This window comes from Mastigoproctus giganteus, chromosome 2 (genome assembly GCF_048544385.1).
Source record: "Mastigoproctus giganteus isolate SK-2022 chromosome 2, ASM4854438v1, whole genome shotgun sequence".
Lineage (NCBI taxonomy): Eukaryota > Metazoa > Arthropoda > Arachnida > Uropygi > Thelyphonidae > Mastigoproctus > Mastigoproctus giganteus.
In genome coordinates this window covers 183502186-183521475 of record NC_143576.1, presented here as the reverse complement: position 1 = coordinate 183521475, position 19290 = coordinate 183502186, and the positions used below count along the sequence as shown (strand labels likewise).

At 37.1% G+C, this 19290-nt stretch overlaps 1 protein-coding gene across 2 annotated transcripts in view; it reads right to left on the bottom strand.

Moving 5' to 3' along the window:
* The window catches only part of LOC150089819 (glutamate-gated chloride channel-like), a 301453-nt gene that overhangs the window by 24178 nt on the left and 257985 nt on the right, over window positions 1-19290 (bottom strand). For both annotated transcript variants that reach the window (XM_090389662.1, XM_090389663.1), the window contains exons 4-5: window positions 7908-7975; window positions 4998-5221 (exon numbers count right to left, since the gene is read on the bottom strand). In XM_090389662.1, the coding sequence (XP_090245788.1) occupies window positions 4998-5221; window positions 7908-7975 (292 nt within the window). The remainder of the gene's footprint in view (window positions 1-4997; window positions 5222-7907; window positions 7976-19290) is intronic.

Genomic DNA, 19290 nt, shown 5'->3' with positions numbered 1-19290 from the left:
CTATCTGGACAAGTCTCGTTTCTGATAATTTTATTTCCGGCTTGCTGGGCGGTAAAAGTCATATTTTTCTTTGGAAGAGATCCTCTCTATTTTATGAAGGATTACCATGAAACTCAATTTCTGTCTCCCCAATGTATGACCAGCAGACCTCTATATAAAGAAGACGTATAAGCCGAATAAGTTAGTTGATCTAGTCATGGTGCGTATAGCCAAACTGGCTGATTTCTAGAGGGGTGTTATTTTCGGATGTTGCGTTGCTTGTCGATTCGCGCAGTTGCTGAGAGTCACGATGACATCATGATACTTGGAAGGGTAGTACGAAATCTCGTTAGACATCCCTGCAAAACATCAATCAGCAGTTTTTTTGAGAATAGGTCAGAATTATAGATTATAGGGCTGTAAAGCCCCGAACTACAAAATATTTCAAGTACCAAACATCAACTCCAATCACCAACTTTGCCTTACATGGTGCAACGAATGCCGTAGTTGGTCTGCTGGGCAGCGGAAATTGGTTGCATGGAGTAGCGAATCTAGCAACACTCTAGTCCGATTAGATGGGTAGGTCTGTGGAAGTGTGGAGGATGTAAAGAGAACGTTTGCTATCGTGCCAACAATGAACATTGAAGTTCGAAGAAGGTGGGATTATGGTTTGAGCTATTTCTGAAGAAGAATTTAACAACTACCAAAGGTCTTAGATATCGCCTAAGACCTTTGGTAGTTGTGCGGAGAACAATGAACGCCAATGCTTACCTTAAAATTTTGGAAAATTCCATGCTCGCTACAATGTGGCATTTCTTTGGTAGACCCATTTTTGTTTAAACCAAACATAATACCAAACAGTTTTACTCCAAATTTTAACCTTTCACTAGCGAGCTGAAGAAGAGTCGTCTCAATATTATTAAATTTCAAATCTAGGATTAATTTAATATTTTGTCTGTATGACTACTGCTTATGTTGTTAAACTGAGTCCGCAACCGATATTCTGGTTACTCAGAATTTTGGAATTTGGCTGTCCTATCTGGTCTCTTCATCAGTACACCTGTACTGATATTCTCAGAGCTCAGATTAGAGCATTGAAATGGCTGATGATTTCTAAAGACGCAAATATTGGTTTCCATCATTCGAATTATGAAATATATTTAAAAAGAAAATGTTTTTAATGGTAATTTTTAAAAATTTTAATTAATTTAATTTTTAATATATTTGAATTTTAGAATAATCATTCTCTGTTTTTAAAGGTGCCATTTAAATAATTAGTTTGAGAATGTGAAAAAAGAAAAATATTAGTAAAATATGGACTGGATAAAAACAAACCCTCTTTATATGAAATATTTAATAGATTCACTAATACTCAGCGCACCTAAACAGAGTTTGCCCAGTGCAAATTTCTGGGCTGATGTTAACTCAACTACAGTCATTTGGTATTGCCAAATCAGTTGAACAAAATGGCCCCCACGGGTATAATTATCTATGACTATAAGATTTATCAGTCTTGACGTTTCCTGCAGGTTCTGTTTGATAAACTAATGGATTTCAGTGGATAACGCCATAACTTGCATTTATTGTTCGGTCTTCTGTGCGCTGATCAGATCTGTGGCTTGCCCAGACAGTCTCTGTCGTTGAATATTCCCACCGATATTCTGTGAATAGGTTGTGCGAGCTTACGGTTAATAATCAACCATCGCGTGTCAATAAAGCGACATTATTGAAAATCAAACCACACTACTCTCGGACAGCTATACTGACTCCCGTTCATCTCAATATTGTAATACGAGATTGGTTGCTACATTTCTCTGTGTGTATGCATGTGTATTCACGAAGCAACTGAGAAAACTTCGGGATAAACACATAACGCTACTTGAATTATGAAAGGATCAATATATGGCCTCATTCCGCTCATCCAATTGAATTGCACTTTGGTCCGCAACAGAGGCCTTAAGGGTTAATACAATACTCGTATCTTCCTGTTAGTGTAGATTAGCATGAGAATGCTACATATGCTAATCAAATATGTGTGTAGAGCACACGGATAGGATGCTTATATGGCTGGATGGATACGTTCTCAGATTTCGAAATTCTCATGTTCTTTACTCTTGTTTAGATTTGAAAACGGGGATACTGTTTTGCTATCGTAAAGGCTTTATTTTTTCCCATTGATGCTCTCTTCATTAATAAACGAAAGCGCTTTAATTAAGAACTACTAAAATCTAAGAGAATTTGACTTTCGGTTATGCCAGTCTAAACTTCCTGTATAAACTAAATGGAACAGCCTGTTAGTTGCCGATGTATGGAAATTAATTAACCTTCAAGCATGTTTTAGTATGGGAAACACTGGAAAATAACTTCTTTGACGAAAAATCACGAACAGTTTCGCTAGACGAGGTTTACTACTATCAGCCAGTTGAGCCAAACGGTGACCCTTTTTAATAGCTTCGGAATAATCTATACCATGGTTGCAGATTTCTGTAAGGTAAAGCTTGTTACGAATAAGAATAGCTCAATATCTTTGTATTGGTGGGGTCTTCATACTTGGACACAGTGTTCCAAATCTGTTCTTACAATTGCCTTGTACTGTGGGATTATGACCTCCCTATTTCTACAAGCAAATGTTCAATAAATCATCGACAGAACATCACGAGCCTTCCTTGCTTCTTGTCCACAGCGCTCATACCTCCCGTACTGTAATTCCTAAATCCCTTTGATTTCAATCCCACCAAGTGTTTAAGTTATTTGGAGTGGCCATTCCCAAATATAAGATCTTGCATTTTGCTGCATTAAAACATTGTTGCCACTTTTTTGTTGGAAGAGTTCTCCAACTCTTCCAATCTTCATATTATATGCAAATTTTGATATCACTCCTCGTCCGTGTCATTTATGAAAATCGGAAATAAAAATGGCCTCCGAACGGATTCTTGGGGGTAAACCCCACTTCTAACTTTACGTCAACCTGGAGAGTATTGTTGTTGTCGTAGTAAGGTTATAGAAGCATCAGCCATATTGCGCCATTTATACTGTCTGTAAATTTCATGAGTTCAGTGGTCGATTTTCTGTTAGCTGGACGAAAAACTCAAGATAAAAAACCATGTTCTCCTAGCCTGAGGCTAAATCGGCCACGTTGTGAAAACGGCCCATAAAATTCCTCTCGTTATCGACGGGACTCGAACTCGGATCTTTTCCACCAAGTGTGGGGAGGACGATGATTCTACCAACTGTGCTACCCACGAGGGCATCTGAAGAGTAACCATTAATCACAGCCTCTTCCATCTGCCCTACGGCCACGCTATACTCATTGTATATATCCATATTTTAGTAATATAGTGAGTAACACACGCATTAAGTGGACACTTTATTAGCTACACCTGCCCATTCATAAAATGAAGTACATGTTTGTATTATGCGATATAAAGCGGATGATCAGATACTTGGGGATGGTGTATATGTGTGTGAAATTCAGCGCGAGAATGGGGAAGACGAAAGATTTGAGTTATTTGAACGTAATACGACAGTTGATGCCAAGCCATACGAGCAGGTATCTGGGGAACTGCAATCCTCCTGGGGTTTCATGTATTAGCATGTCTACGGTGCAGCGATATTGGTCCAGTAACCATAAAACATCCAACCAACGGTGATATTGTGGTCGATTGTAGTTGTTGTAAAATTTTTTATGAGCATCAGCGACTTAAAACATTGTTCAACACAAAATGTCTCTAACGCATGTTCTGTGGCCGAATTTGCCTGCTTTCTGGATGAAAAGCCTTTGAGAAAAATCGTGACTCATCTGAGACCGACTAATTTGACCACATTGTGGTCAAATTAGTCGGTCTCAGACCTAATTTGACCAGCATGCCCATAAAGATTCCTGGTGTCATTGATGGGATATGAATTCAAGTATTTCCATTTAGTGTGTGGAGGACGACGATTCGACCGACTGTGACATCAACGAGGGCCTGTGGTGGGTTGCACCTCGTTGGTAGGAGAGGCCAAAGGAGGTGGATAAAATTTATGCAGGGTAACGGAAAAGCAACATTCAATCAACTAATAACCCAGTGAACATTTTTAACCAAGAAGGCAATCAAAACGCACAGCTCGGCGTATCTCGTTCCACATGGGGTGTCACAGCTAATGCCCGAACCAGGTTTCACACCTGTCAGCGATAGAAGACAGGAAATATTTTGGCAAAAAACAACATGAGTCCGTAGCGCCATTCTGTCAGGTGTTAATAACGCAGACTGGTTGCAGCCGTGTAACGGGAGTGCACATTAACCCCTTATTAGCAGTAGAGTAATATTTGGATGCCATAGATTATCAGGGAATCCCGTCCGACCAGAAGCATCCTTTCGTGGCTGCAGTATATCCATATGCGAAGGGGTTCTTACAACAGGATAATGCGCATGTCACTAGGCCAGAACTGTTTGCAGGTACATGAGTGTGAATTTAGCCTACTATAGGGGTGTTCTCTTCGGTCACCTGATCTCAATCGGATTGAACACCTACGTGACAGATAGGACGGGCTCTCTAGAATCGAAATCTGAAACCATTCAATTTGAAAAAAAAAACTGTAGTAAACAGTTGAGTCAGCACGGGCCAGCACCCCTGTGATACGGTTGAGACTCCTCGTTGGCTTCATTTCATGACAAATTCCAGCTGTTATGAGGAATAAAGAGGAAGTATTTGCTAAATATAATAAAATATAACTGACGTATTCTGAAGAACTCTCATAATATCATTAACAGAAATACAAAAAAAATAGAAGTCCCAATGAAGGCCAATGTAAAGTTAAGCGTGAAGGACTGAGAGTGTCCAAAGTGCCGATAGCTATTCAAGTATTTAGAAGTAGTGTGAAATCAATGTTTTAAATGATTGCAATATTAAATATAAATTAAAGGTTATTTTTAAAAAATGGCTTTTGTTTCATTTTGTAAATAGTTTCTGCATTTTATGTGCTCATTGATCAAAAATATGTCATGGAATCAACAAAGACAAGAAGTGTGGCCTACCTGATACTATACAGGACATCACCATCCGGATAAATCCTCAAAAGTACGTTGGGCATGATGATGTTGTGAAAATGCCCGTCTTTTTCATTGGAGAAAAATAAATCTGGTTTCCAGATTTTGTCGGGATCTGTTAGAGTTAGATAGCGAACCTGTCCACCCATATCATCAAAGTGCATTCTTTCATCTCTCCATTGCTCTCGTAAGGTCATTTGCACGCTATATTCCTATAAAAGAACAGATAAGGAAAGTTAAAATGCTAACATCGCAAAGGAATAATTTGATTAAGGGAAGGACTAACGTTTCAAAACTTTAGATTTCTCTCCGTTGCCGGTCCAAATACTTTCATGACTAGTCAAACAAACAATATATTCTCTCAAGGTTAGCTATCCTCTGAACTTAGTTGAAACATATACTATGGAGCGTCATCATACATAATTTGAGTTACACAAGCAGGGGGGGACATTAACAGTTTGGTCACAGCTTTCTGAAGGTTCAATCTGTGCCTAACAAACACGAAAGAACTGTCGAATAGTAAAATATTGCCTTGCATACGTTAATAAAAATCAAAAATTGCTTCAATAGTCATACGTCAGCAGTATTGATTAAGTTAATAAGATTACGAAGCCAATCTCATTAATCTTTGGAACTTTCAAGGTTTCCATTTTCAATTCCAATTAATTGAATATATTTTGGGAACTGCATGCTGGTTTTAGTCCTTGAGAATGGAGCTGAAATTAATGTCAGATATCAAAGGTATCCTCTATGATATGCAATTCATCGTCCAAAGAGGGGTTATAAAATCAAACAATAGCGACTTGTCTTCGACAATCCAATAAACTATTACAGGGATCGGTATAATCCTCACCAGTCACGTATGCTTTGTGTTCAACCATTAAACACACTAATGGGATTCAACAGTGAAAAATTGAAAGGCTCATTCTTGTCTGGGAACGGTGATCGCCTAAGGCAGGTTAGTGGAAAAAAGATTACAGAAATAATGCCTGTGCTGACGGAGAATGATACCCCTGAGAGGCAATAAAACCTAGCGATGTATGCCGAGTGCGGTAAGGTAACAACTCCTTTTTGGTAACATCGTTTATTTCAGAAACAAAGCAATTGCTATCCTGCATGGAAAAGAAACTTTTAGTACATTATTCGCACCTGTTTAGGTCTCTATCCGTCTGTCTGTATACGCCACTCTCTTGTGAAGAAGAAGAGCAACGATCCAATTTTCTTTTCATATTTCTTTATTCGATACTTGCCACAAAATCAAGATTACCTAAGAACCACTGATTCCCTCTGGAGATGCTGTTCTTTCATTCCCCAAGATAGTAAACCGTCCTTAGAGTACACACAATTGCAGACACAAGACACTGACGCCACATAACCTTAGTTGTCTTGTCGTAGAGTCAATCAATAGTAATACAACCCTTAAAATCATTGCATTCGTAGGTAATATTCCATTATGCTCCAATACGTTTTCCCTATAATTAATCCTTAATATTTTTAAACGCTTTAGCTCAATACCTTCTTGCAGTCCGTATTTTTTTTGGCAGGTTGTGTATATGGCTAAAAGCAGATATACATGTATTGATAAAGGGAATTTGAAGAACCTTCCCCTTCTGATCGTTTAAATTCCATCCTTTCCTACCTTATTTTTCCGTAAAGAACGTTGTTTTTAAACCCACTGGCTGTGATTGATTGTTTTTTGATTCCAAACCATTTATTTATTTATTAAATATGATAATATTACACGCAAGTTGTTCTACATCCTACCACGGAAGACTTAATATGCCAGTTAATATTCATAAGTATTTTTATAGGCCTTGACGCATAGGCCATTTGCTTGTGTAAAATTCAAATTGCTATTATAGGTATCTTTAAATAAAAAAAGCGTTTAACTGTGAAAAAATATTTTAAATAATTACGTAAGGCACTTTAAGTTATTTGAATGTTCAGGATGTCTAAGATTTCCATGTTTGCAAGGGGATTATTCGTTTATAAATCTATCGCGTGCTGATTTTCTCTGAAAACGCAGGAATTATCAGTGACGCAGGATGATTTAATTAATCTGAAAGAACACGCAGAGACATTTTTGAAAACCTGAAGACAGTTCACTTCTGACGCTTAATTAAGAATTTATTATGTCTCAGAAAAATGCACTTGTGTGTCTTTCCGCTGCCTCTTCGTTATGTTCACCGAAAGTTGAGAAAAATAACGAAATTTAATTGCTCTTCGGTCGAGCTTAGGAGTTTAATTTACTCCAAAAGCAATGAAATATTTAACAGTGATTCGGCATCTGCGGGTAAAATAAATATCCCTCTTTTTTTCCCCTCCGTTTAAATGGTGCTTTCCGGGAGAAATTCATGGAGTTTCACAATCAATTTTAAAGTGATTTAGTGAAGATGAGATATTTATGGAAATGTTCAAGAAGTTTTACTCGATATTCGGAGACATTGGAAAAAGAAGCCCCATCGAAGGAATTTGTTTAACCTTAAAAGTCACCGTTTACGTTAATGTCAAATTCTTCCATTTTCTGTGGTTCTGAAATAATTTAAAATTACAAAATTCAACAATGGAGCGAACACCGCAAATATGACGATTCTCCGAGATGGCCTGGAGAGTTAATGGAACCCACGCAGCCTAGATTAACAGTTACATATTGTAAATTTGCAGTACACGCGCAGTCCATCAAAATATTTTTCAGCATTTCGGAAAGAAGATCCTTCATTGGCTATCTATTGATAAATCTTTGGTTATGCGCAAATTTAATTTAACCCTATTATAGATGTTTTAATTCCAAATAAAGTTGCTGGACATTGACCAATGAATAAAGAAAAAACGAAATAGGAAAAAAAAATTATTCAATTCTTTTAGCTACTACGAAAAATGGATTGGATCATTACTTACCATTTGGACATCATCAATTTTGCTGATACTCCTGATAAATATGTTCACGCGAACAACAGCGGGACCATCTAGGAAAGAAAAGGGGATGGTTGATAAGGTGGAAATGATCACTTTGACTGAAAACATTAAGCTGCTACCTCGGATTCGATATTACTGAAGCGAACAAAGATGCGAGCCCAAAATCGATTTTTCATCGATTTTCAGCTTGCTAATTATATAATTGCAAAAAAAAAAAACAAGATATAAAAATCTTTCAACAAATTCAAATTGAGCATCAATTATTGGTATTATAATAAATGTATGCTAATATCAACGAACGTTATAAATTTGAAAATATTACAGACGTATATACAAGTTTGCTGATAATAAGTAAATACTCTTTTATTGTGGAGGATGGAGGCAAGTTCATTCCGGTCTCGTGGCAACATTTGAAAAAATTAAATATATATATATTTAATTTTTTTCCCACTGTGATGAAGTTAGTCCGTCCAAGCGAGGTCACGTGGTTTTTCATTCTGAAAAATAGGCAACCGATCACTGAATACACTCAGTTTCAAAGACGCAACATACTGACGCCTCGTGGCTTTAGTCGCCTTGGCATAAAATCGCAAAATAACTACAAGTTTATAAAAATCAAATGAGAATGGTCGTATTATTACGATAATGCGATTATATTATTTTTTTTCGTAAATAGCAAAAGAATGCGAATCTTGTTCTATGAATATTTCTGTTTCAGAATTCCGCCCACTGCATCATTACTAACTGCTATAAATGCGTTAATTATCAATTACTGTTGGTTTCGTGATTGTGCTTGAGATGCAAATGAATAACCCTTCTTAGAGAAGGGATGTGTGGAATAAAATCTGTGATAAATGAATTTTTATAGCGAATGAAAAGCGAATAAACCAACAACTGGAATGCCTTGTTCGCGATTTTTCCGAAGTAGTTCTTTTGTTAATAATAAAAGACCGCTGGCATTAGCAGAACCAGGAGCGAGAATTCGTTATAAGTTAATTAGGATACGTTGAATTTCTTACTCGGTTTGGGTGTAAAAACGACATTCATTCATTCGCATTCAAAAATGCGAATTAGCTTCCAAGGAATTCAGAGATTTTGCAAGGATATCCGAGCTGCTCAAAGGACAGCTGAATCGCAGACTATTTAGTAATGCAACATGCCACATTCCAGACATTCCCTGCAGCTAAACCTCGGCATTATCTCGTAAATTTATTTTTATGGAATGAATTAACCAAGCGAAAAACAAAGGCAAGAAATACAACAGTTCTGAGAGGAATCAGGTGAGATATAATAGCTGATCTTCACGTGAACAAGTGATCGGAAGATTTGGTGTGTTCCACGTCATAATGTAAGGGAACAAAAAAGGGAATTAGATGAAGAAATCCTACCTCCATTATGACAACTATGTGTCGCATATACACTATTAACAAAAGTAACCAAACACTTGTATGTGCAAAGAACCCTTTATTAATATACTATTTAATAACGTATTGGCACATTTTTGAATTTAATTACATACATTGCATTCTCTTCTGTATGCTCGGAACCAATTTTTGGTAATTGGAAAGCTCCATACTGATTGCGAACAACTTGTTGGCCTGGCCCGATGCTGACGTTCTGCTTTATCACAAAGGTTTTAAATGGGATTAGGATCTGCGATTTGGGCAGGCCAATACAGCTTTTGCATACCCATATCATACTGAAATAGAAAAAAGCCCCGTACTGCTGCCACAGTGCAGGAAGAGCGGAATTGTCTAAAATGCTAAGGTACTTCATGCTATTCATTGTTCCAAGAACAACGACCAAGGGTCCAAGCCCAAATTACGAGAAACAGCTTCAGACGGTGACAACTCCTCTGCGAAACAGGTAAATAACATTATCTGCGCATCTGTCAGACAAAAACAAGATCATCAGATCGAAAAATGGTATACTGGGGCTCGTCACTCCATAACACAGCCTTTCAGGGCTCAATGACGATAGCTTGTGCACCAGGTAAGCTGACGTTGTGTATTGCATGCCACTTCCAATCGTTATCGGTAAACATCTGCGGTCTACCGAACGTTTACAAGCTGCAGTACTACTGTGTCGTTTCAGTTTGGTGATGAGGTCAGTTAACTTTGATCCAGAGTATTTCAGTTTTACTACAATGGCACAAAGAGATGGAAATTGTAGAGGTGGAATTGGCTTAACTCAATGCCTCGATTCAGTGCTGGATTTAGGCATAAGCCAAATTTCTTAGGCTTAGCAGTCTCCTTTTATAAAGATAAAAAATCTACAATTAAATATGATGGAACGTCACCATGTGCTATGGCATTGAGCATCATCCTGATCATCTGGTACTGTCCCCAGTTATGTTTAATAACGATTCCTAAATACTTTAAGACTAAATCTGGCTTCTTTGGAGGTGATATTGACCAAGTATATAAGGGGAAAATTAAGGGCGGATATCTCAAATTGCCGCATTCATGCCACAGCAACGGACTTCTGATTGGATTCTCCATTCCGCAAAGCAAACAAACTGACCATAAATACAAGCAAGCTACAGAGGTACAGTGACATCTCTTGGCTTTATTTGCCTTGTAGATATTTCAAGCAAACCCAACCAAACTAAACTATAAGAAGAAATAAGGACACGCTAAGTTAGTGAAACAAGTGACTCCACTGGTCGCTAAGGTATTTAGATATGCCAGAAACTCACTTAAAATAAAAATGGAGATTGTAGTAATTCACTAGATTGATGTTAGCAACCAGAAACAGCCTAATCACTGTAGTTTCGAACCTTGACTCAACTAAGGCGCATAAGGCAAATTTACATATAAGTCAAGGCTGGTTATAAACCTATATTTTTCATATACATCAAGCAGTGTTGTCTATCCATAGTACAGAGGTTATCTTCTCGCCCATTTTGGCTACTCCATTTTTTCTATTCAATTTGTAATGGAAAGCAATTAGCTGTAACATTACAGCATTTCTGTTTGACGTAATACACGTCCATGTGACTCGAGTTTCTCCGCGGAACAATATGAGCGGAAGCAGGTTGCCATGACGACGAGATTCGGAAAAGGTGCACGCTGCCCCAAATCTCTCACCTCTTTGCATATGTCACATTAAAGTGTAGTGTCGTTGAGGCTGTTCCGATCTCCATGACAACCAGCTCCGGAGAACAGTCGTAAGCCGATGACCTCTCCTTTCGGCTGTCTGAGTGAAAATACCAGAGGCATCTAACTGGCCTCACAACGAAATAAACAAAATTTCATAAATAACTTAGCCGGTGTGGGGGAGGGAAGGAAGGAGAGAAAGAATATCCCGAATAACTCAGAATAGATAGAGAAAAAAAAAAAAAAATATATATATATATATATTGCAATTATAAAAATGTATCTTAACATTGACAGCTTCGGTCAATGTATACTCCATTGACAGAAGCTGCCCTCTAATCTAGTCAGTCTAATCAGTTAACTCGTCGAATGGTAGCGCCAACGAACAACCACTTAAGTTTCGGTGGACTGCCAGTGGATGACAGGAGTGTATATATGTCCAAAAAGTGCTCCATCACCTACATTTCAAATTCTGAAATGTTGTCTGGTAGTTGCAAAGTGGCCTACTTTACATACTGTAAGTGTAAATCGTTTAGCGAGCTGCATAATGGTGATCTGATGACTAAGCAACGTTTTGTTATTTGCTGTTGTATTCGACCTGGTGTTAGTACTACAGATGTTGCGATTAAAGAAAGCCGAGAATGTGATGAAGATTGATTGCTGATGATTTGCTGCATGGACGGTAGAGGTATTCCACCACCCCAAAGCAAATTGCAAAGGCTCATGAGATTATGGATGAAGACAGGAGTATCGCACTCTGCCAGTTAAGAAGCAGAATATCAATCTTAAGAGTCTGTGCACAAGCTATTATTACATAGCGCCTTAAAAATGGCAGGAATCTCTGCTCGTTGGATTCCACACCATTTGGCACCTGATCAGACACAAAACCGCTTGAAAGTGTTCATGGCTTGAGAGACACGGAAAAGAATTTCATAATGACTGGTGATGAGACGTTGATCAGTCATTATAATGGAGAAACACTGCGCAAAATGGTTCATACTTAGAGCATCTTACTTAAGGACTCTGCAACTACCAGACAACGCGTCAGAACTTGCAAATGTGTCAGCGCATTTTTGGATAATCACTCTTGACATCTACCGGCAGTTGGCTGAAACTTGAGTGGTTGTACGATTGCCATGCTGCGAATTAAATGATCAACCTGTGCATATTTATCATCTTGCTTTAATGTAGAAATCTGGGTAACCGAGGCTAAAAACAACCTCGTTTTTGGTTAATAACTCAGAAAAGGCATTCATTATAGAAGGAAATGATTGAGTGCATTCCCAATTAGTGCACGTATTCGTCGTCGTAAATATAAACTTCGAAAGAAAGAAAGAAAATTTTCTATGATGCCATCTTGGAGTAAACAGTAATAAAGTGACGTTCATTACCCGTCTTTGTTTGTCATATGACTGTTTTCGCGACATCGAAAGATGAAGAGTACTCTTGAGGCGGTCCTTGAAGCGCCTAAAGAAAGGAACGGGAAGTCATTTCTGTAAAAAAGCTACTTCGACTCACTTAAAAAGGAATCTTATTTTAGAAGAAGAAGATCTTCATTTTCTCATCTCTTGTACGCCTCTTGTTTCTCTTTAACGAGTTTTTTTCCCCCGTGTTTCATACGGCCTTGGCTGCCTCAACGCTTCATGATATTGGTAGATATTGATTATTTTTTGAAGATTTGAAAAAAAGTGAAAATATAGAAAAAAGCAAGCGGAAATCTAAAAAAATACACGTATAATATTTGACCTCAAAGCGTTCAAGGAAGAAATAGCTATTCGAAAGATATTTTCACTTCTCAAATTCCCGATTGCGTTTTGAAACATTTCTAGAATGATCAACTATAGAATAAACGTGTTGGCACATTGTGAGCAACGATCTGGCTGTTGAATCAATTCTTTATGTACAAAATATGGGACATTTTGTTCACTTTTACCATCTCATTTAAACTGAGCACAAAAAGCAGGCTCTACAACAGTACCACTTCTTTTTTTCTTTTATATGGTAGACCAGAATTTTTCTGTGCTGTTTGCTTGCAATAACAAAAGCAAAGAAGTCCATCGCAGTGACTACAGCGTCTGAAATACATCTCTCTAAGAACCAAAAACGATCTGATTATGTCAATATCCCAATCGATCTATTATGAACAAAAAAAATAGAAAACAAACGAAGAAAACACTTCACACCCTAGAAATAAGCTTTAGCGGCACTTCTCAGATCTCTAGAGTAAAGAAATCAGAAGGAAACTGGTCGAATCAATGTTTTCTCTGATCCTTAAAGTAAGAGAAACACTCTTAAGGTTTTCTAAATCAGCAACTGCGCCACAGTTTGTTCTTGTGTATCCGGATTATCAGTGTGAGATGGAAAGTCTGTTTACAGAATATGAACCTTAAGAGAAAAAGCATTTCGATTAGTTATTAATAAACACTAATGCAACATCTAATGTCCATTGAGTTTTGAATACGCTCTTACTTCGATTTAAGCTTTTTATAAATCTCTATTATTATTTCTTTTTTCAGACTAAGTAGGCTTAATATCTGAAGAACATCAACCAATGAATTCTCTATTTCTTTGCTCAACTTGAAAACTTTTTCTAATTAGTTTTATATATTTTTTTTTCCCAATAAATACCCAAATGTATTTTTTGTTCTTAATCTGTTTACATTTATACAAGACAAGCCCAGAGCATATTTCCTCCCCACGAGCTTCAACCAACTATCATCATTACGACCAACCAATAGGAGAAGAAACGTCCAGACCTGTTTGTTTAGCTGGATTAAAGATGCGAGCATTTAGTTGCAAAGAAGGACATCGAGAGATTAAGGTTAATTATAACTTTTTCCTCTATTTAGCACTAAGGGGATTACACGCAAGAATTTCCAGAATTTTTCATCGCAAACTCCATCAAAATACGCGCATATTTTTACAGCCACATGAAAAAAAAAGAAAAGAAAAACCATTAAGTACTTGTTGCTTCTTTTTGAATTTTAAAGCAGTAAAACGTGTTCAGCCTGACATATCTTAAGTCTTCACAGAGAGAGAGAGAGAGAGAGATGCGATGCCTAATGGTATCATTAAGCTGACTAACAGAGACACGACTAACCACAACACAGTTGGAAAAATTACTACATTTTGCTAATTGTTTTCCTGCAATTCTCTCACTAAACGATTTTCTGAAAAATTTATCTTTTTTGCTTTACTTTATCAGTGCAAAACTTCGCTATATTTCTGCTCTAATGGTTTAATATATAGGAAATGAGCTGTTTATGTCACCTTGCGTTAAAATGGTTGCTCGCAAATCCGGCGCATGCCCAGATCGCTTTAAACGTAGCTTCCAAATTTCTAAAATGTTTCGATATTTCATTTCTCGTTACGAATAATGGCCGTTAAAAGCATTAGTCAGACGATTCTTTGGTGTAATGCAGACTAATAAGACCCCTCCGAGATGCTTAATCGCATTCCAGCTTGTAATCCCATTTTAGTTAGACTATTAATGAACATTCGGCCATTTTCCTGCTGGTGTAAATTCAAAACAACTTTCTCGTGAATTAATATTAAGCGTTATTGTTGAAGTGACCGGTTTTTTCTCTGCGATTTGGTTGCCTTGGTGTTATTTAACCAATTTGTGGACATTGAAATTGCTAGTTAATTGTTTCCGGTCATTTGGTAGCTTCAGTTTTGGTCTAACATCATTGCCTGCCCTCATTATGAAGTGTACCATCTCATGTGGATGATTCGCTTTCATATAGCAATAATTAGGTTCACGTGGGCGTTCATTTTTCGTTCCAGAAGGCTGCCTTTGAGGGATGCTGATATTTACGGCTTAGGGAGATTGCCAGATAGAAAATCTTTTTTTCAGCTCGAAAAACGCCTAATCTTCCAGAGGTTTATTTTTCTATTTTTTTAAAAAATATATTTCCACTGCTCATATAGATTCCATCTTCTAACATTGTCAACTGATGCTGTGGAGCTCCAAAATCTTTCGTAGTGGTTCAAAACCATTTACTTTTGTTGTAATACGTGAATTTATGTTTTCTGTTAATTCTCTCCTCTGAAACTAAATGTGTGTACATTTTTTCCCCTTGTAATTCGCTGCCTTTAATCAATATACCTTTGAACGTTGCGTTCGCCAATTAGAGAAACGTTTCTAAAAATAGAAATTCCACTGTTACCAGCAAAGAGGAGTTTTGTGTGCCGCAGTTCGCGAGACAATTAAAGTCCCTTCAGGGTATGAAATGTTTGTTTAATCCTCAGCAATTAGTCTTTCGTGATCGGAAGCTCGGAACTTTATAGTGACTGGAAGATTCGCAATCAGGAACCAATGAGGTTGCAGTCAGACCCAACCAGTAATCTAATATTATGGTCTCTGCCAAATGTGATGAGAACAAATATTTTATCCCTAAGACTTGAACTTAATTCCTTACTTTAGTTCTCGCTCGTGTTTTAGTCGTTGGCAGATCGAAATACACTCGAAAAATGTTTAATTTCTTTAGTAAAATATATTTAGTGGTGTAGATGGATTGGGAATTGTTGAATTGTGCGAGTGCAAAGAGAAACATCTTTCTATCCAATGAGAAGAAGTAAAACGGATTTGTTGTTTAGCTACAGAAATTAGCGTACGAACAACTTATTAGGTTAACATAGAAACACCATTTGAACATAGTTTCGTTAGAGAAATGTCCCTCACCATTCTTCAGAGATTGGTAGATTAAGACCATGATAAAACCAGCATTTGTAATCAAAGAAATTGCTATTTAGGTGGAGAAAGAGGTAGGTATGTATTTTAATGAAGATATAGATAAAAGTAACATATCTCGTTCCTCCTTGAGTTGAATTTTGCCAGACTCTGTCTTGGCACCCCTGCATGCAAATTATTCCCAAGTTTCGCAACAGTAGACAACTTTTTGTTACTGTTGTTTAAACGAAAAGATTTTATAGTTGTGGCCTTTCGTTGTTGCCTCATTCGCTAGTGAGAATATTCATCTCCCATTCATTTTACTAATCTCGACAGGGCCTTATAATAATACAAAAATAGTCTGAGCTGTGTTTATAGTAGTATCAGGACTGTTGCATATGATGATTGAATTCGAATTCAAGTTAGGGTAACTTACACTGATATAACACAGTTAATAGAAACTTAGAGCCACGCAGAAATGTAATCTACAGGAAAAGACGAGCTTCGCTGTGGTATGTAGGAAGGGCAGAAAAAAGTGGAGAAGGCATCAAGTTACTTGTCAAAAGTAACCAGGAAATACTCTTGAAGTAGAGCACTACAAGAGTATTTCCAGATTCAGAAATAAAGCACGAAACCATTGAGTCTATGTGCCATGAGGTAGTAAGAAGCAAAGAAAAAGCGGTTTATTTTATTTTTATGAAAACCCCAAACACGATAGGTGTTACAACCTATAGAACTTAGTACCGCGCATGGTTTTGGAGGCAGTGGAATCCAGAGTTTTGCAACAGGGGGGAGGGAGAAGAATGTAAACTTCAGGGGTACACGTAATATATGTGTATATTTTTATTATTAATTAAAATTTACAACGTATGTACATGTTACAAACAAATCTGTATATTTATGAATGTTATAATAAGAGAAAACAAAACAGGAAACAAAAGGAAATATTTATTATTTAACATCTAATAGTCAGTTCACAAAAACCACATTACTGAAAATAATCACTGCTTAATAATACGAAAATCACCGATTAAAATTCGCAAAAAATCATGCAAATTATAATCAAACACGAAAGTATTATAATAATAATAATCGTATTCTTCTTTGCTTTTAATTTGCATATGTATCAATCACTTCATTTATCAATTTTTCCGATAACTCATTTTGGGCTCTCTAAGCTTATCTTCATGCAATCTTGAAATTTTAGAGTACAGATACATTTTTAATTAAAAAATATTATAAAATGTATTGTTTATAGGCTGCGACGAAATCTTCTTGTTTGAGATATACAAAGGACGAATTAGCCACAAGTAGACTCTTGCTGTGAAAAAATGAAAATAAAGGGAATGTAAAAACCATAAATCGAAACTGCCGACGATTGAATTAGTAGCTGCAGTAGACTCTCCTCTCTGCCACACATTTAATTTAGCCCTTTTCCTGAAAGCCGCGGGGCATTTCCTAATTACAATAGCATCCGTCAGTGATTAACCACTTCAGGCGAACCTATTCACTGCCTGCGATCCAGTCGTTATCTTGTTTGCGATATGCAAACAAAGAATTAGTCGCAAGTAGACCGTTTCTGTCAAAGACTATCAAGAGATGGTTTATGTGAAAATGAAGGGAACCTGAAAACCAGTTTCGTGTCTTTTGAATTTCAGTGATTTATTTTCGCCATGTACCACACTTAGTTGATGTGAATTTGGGTTGTGTTTATTTGACATATATTTATTGAATTCGTGTTTTATAATTACAGCATAGAGTAAACTGATAATACGGCCCCTAAAGAGCGCAGTAAGAAGAAAATTTCAATTAAAATTTTAAAAAATAAAAAAAAACGTGGCGAAAATTTCAACTTCCGAGGTCTTTGAACGAATATTAAAATAAAATTTATTATTTTTCGTCAGGTGGGGTGGAATTTTTTCCCACCGAGGTTTAAAACTCACCCCCCTGGATTCAACACTGATTGGAGATTGACAAGATGAAATTTGTTGACATTACCCTTGAACTTCTGAAGATTATAATTTTCAGAAAATACGTATGAAGGAAGGTTGTTCCAGAAAACGGAAGTTGAAAGAATAAATGAAGAAGAAGAAAAGTTGGTTCTGTGAGTTTGAAGTTGGACAGTATATGGATGTTGACCGATTGCGGAATGTGTTCGGACTGCTCTGAAAAAGGGAGAGCGTGAATTATAGAAGCCAATTCAGAAGAAGTGCCCATGGAAGTATTTGTAGTAAAAGCATGCAGCAGAAACAGGACGTCTATGAGACAGAGGGAAGACAGACTGTTAGAGATGAGTCATTAATTAACCTAACTGCCCTCTTCTGAATAGAATCTAGAAGCCTGAGAGGTTTTGGGGATCTCTGCCCCAGATGTTGAAAAAAATGCTCCATGGTATGGCGGATTTGCGATTTATACAGAGTGAGCAGCTGTTTGGAAGAAAATTAACGCCGAGAGCGAAAGAGAAAACCAAGTTTTTAATGCAGAGGAAGCAATATTCGTAATATTCTTGTGCCAAGAGAGATTAGAAGTCAGATTATGCAGTCCCTCAATAGAGATATATGATCTTGCCTAGAAATCAGTGTCATCGAAGATAAGCATAAGAGCAGAAGAATCCTTTTTGCGAGATATAAGACAAGACTGAGTTTTAGAAGGGTTGAAATCAACTAAGCTGTCTTTGCCCCACTGATGAATTACCTAGAGATCAGCATTTAAGGGATTGTAGTGGATATTCGAGAAGTTGAACTGAGCAGGGCAAGGTTTCTCAATCTAGAAGGTTGGTTGGTTGGGTTTTTATTGGCGCATCAGCAACTAAGGCTATAATGCGCCAAAATCTTGTCATAAAAAGGTAAAAATTTTCAGTGACCTAAGGAATTAGGTCACTAAGTCAGGGTATAAAAACAAGAATAAACTGTAAAAGACAAATATCAGTCAACAAGTAACAATAATAAATCTTATAATAATAAGATTTTTTAAATAAGAGTAAAAAGATTTACTGTTTTTAGGAAACTAAAAACAGCAGACACATGGTCATTGTCGGATAAAATCTGACTGAGTGTATATGGCTCAGTCAGATGGTTAAAAGCAGTAAAATGAGCATTTCTAAAATTGGTACAGTCACATAAAATATGTTGAACGGATAAAATGGTGTCGCACTGCTCGCACATAGGAGGGTCATCAGTCCTCACAATCTAGAAGGTGGAATGCAATGTGCTATCATCAGCAAAACTGTGGATAGGATTTCCGGTCAATGGAAGAAGGTAATTAATATACAAGAGGAAAAGAGTGGGAGAGAGAATGGAACCTTAGGGAACAGCAGCATTAGTGGAGAAGTTAGAAGACAAAGAGCCATCTACCATCACCCGCAATGAGCGATCAGAGAGAAAACTGGATACTGAAATACAAAAAACAGTTAGCAAATCGTAAGAAGATGCTTATTTAGAAGACCTTTATGTCAAACATGACTTGAGTTTCACCAAACTTTTCCATTTAAATTGTCCATAAATGGGTAACATAAGCCTGAATATCACCAGTGAATCGACACTGACGAAATTCATACTGGCGATCGTTGATAAGATGGAAGGTTTCTAGATAGTTT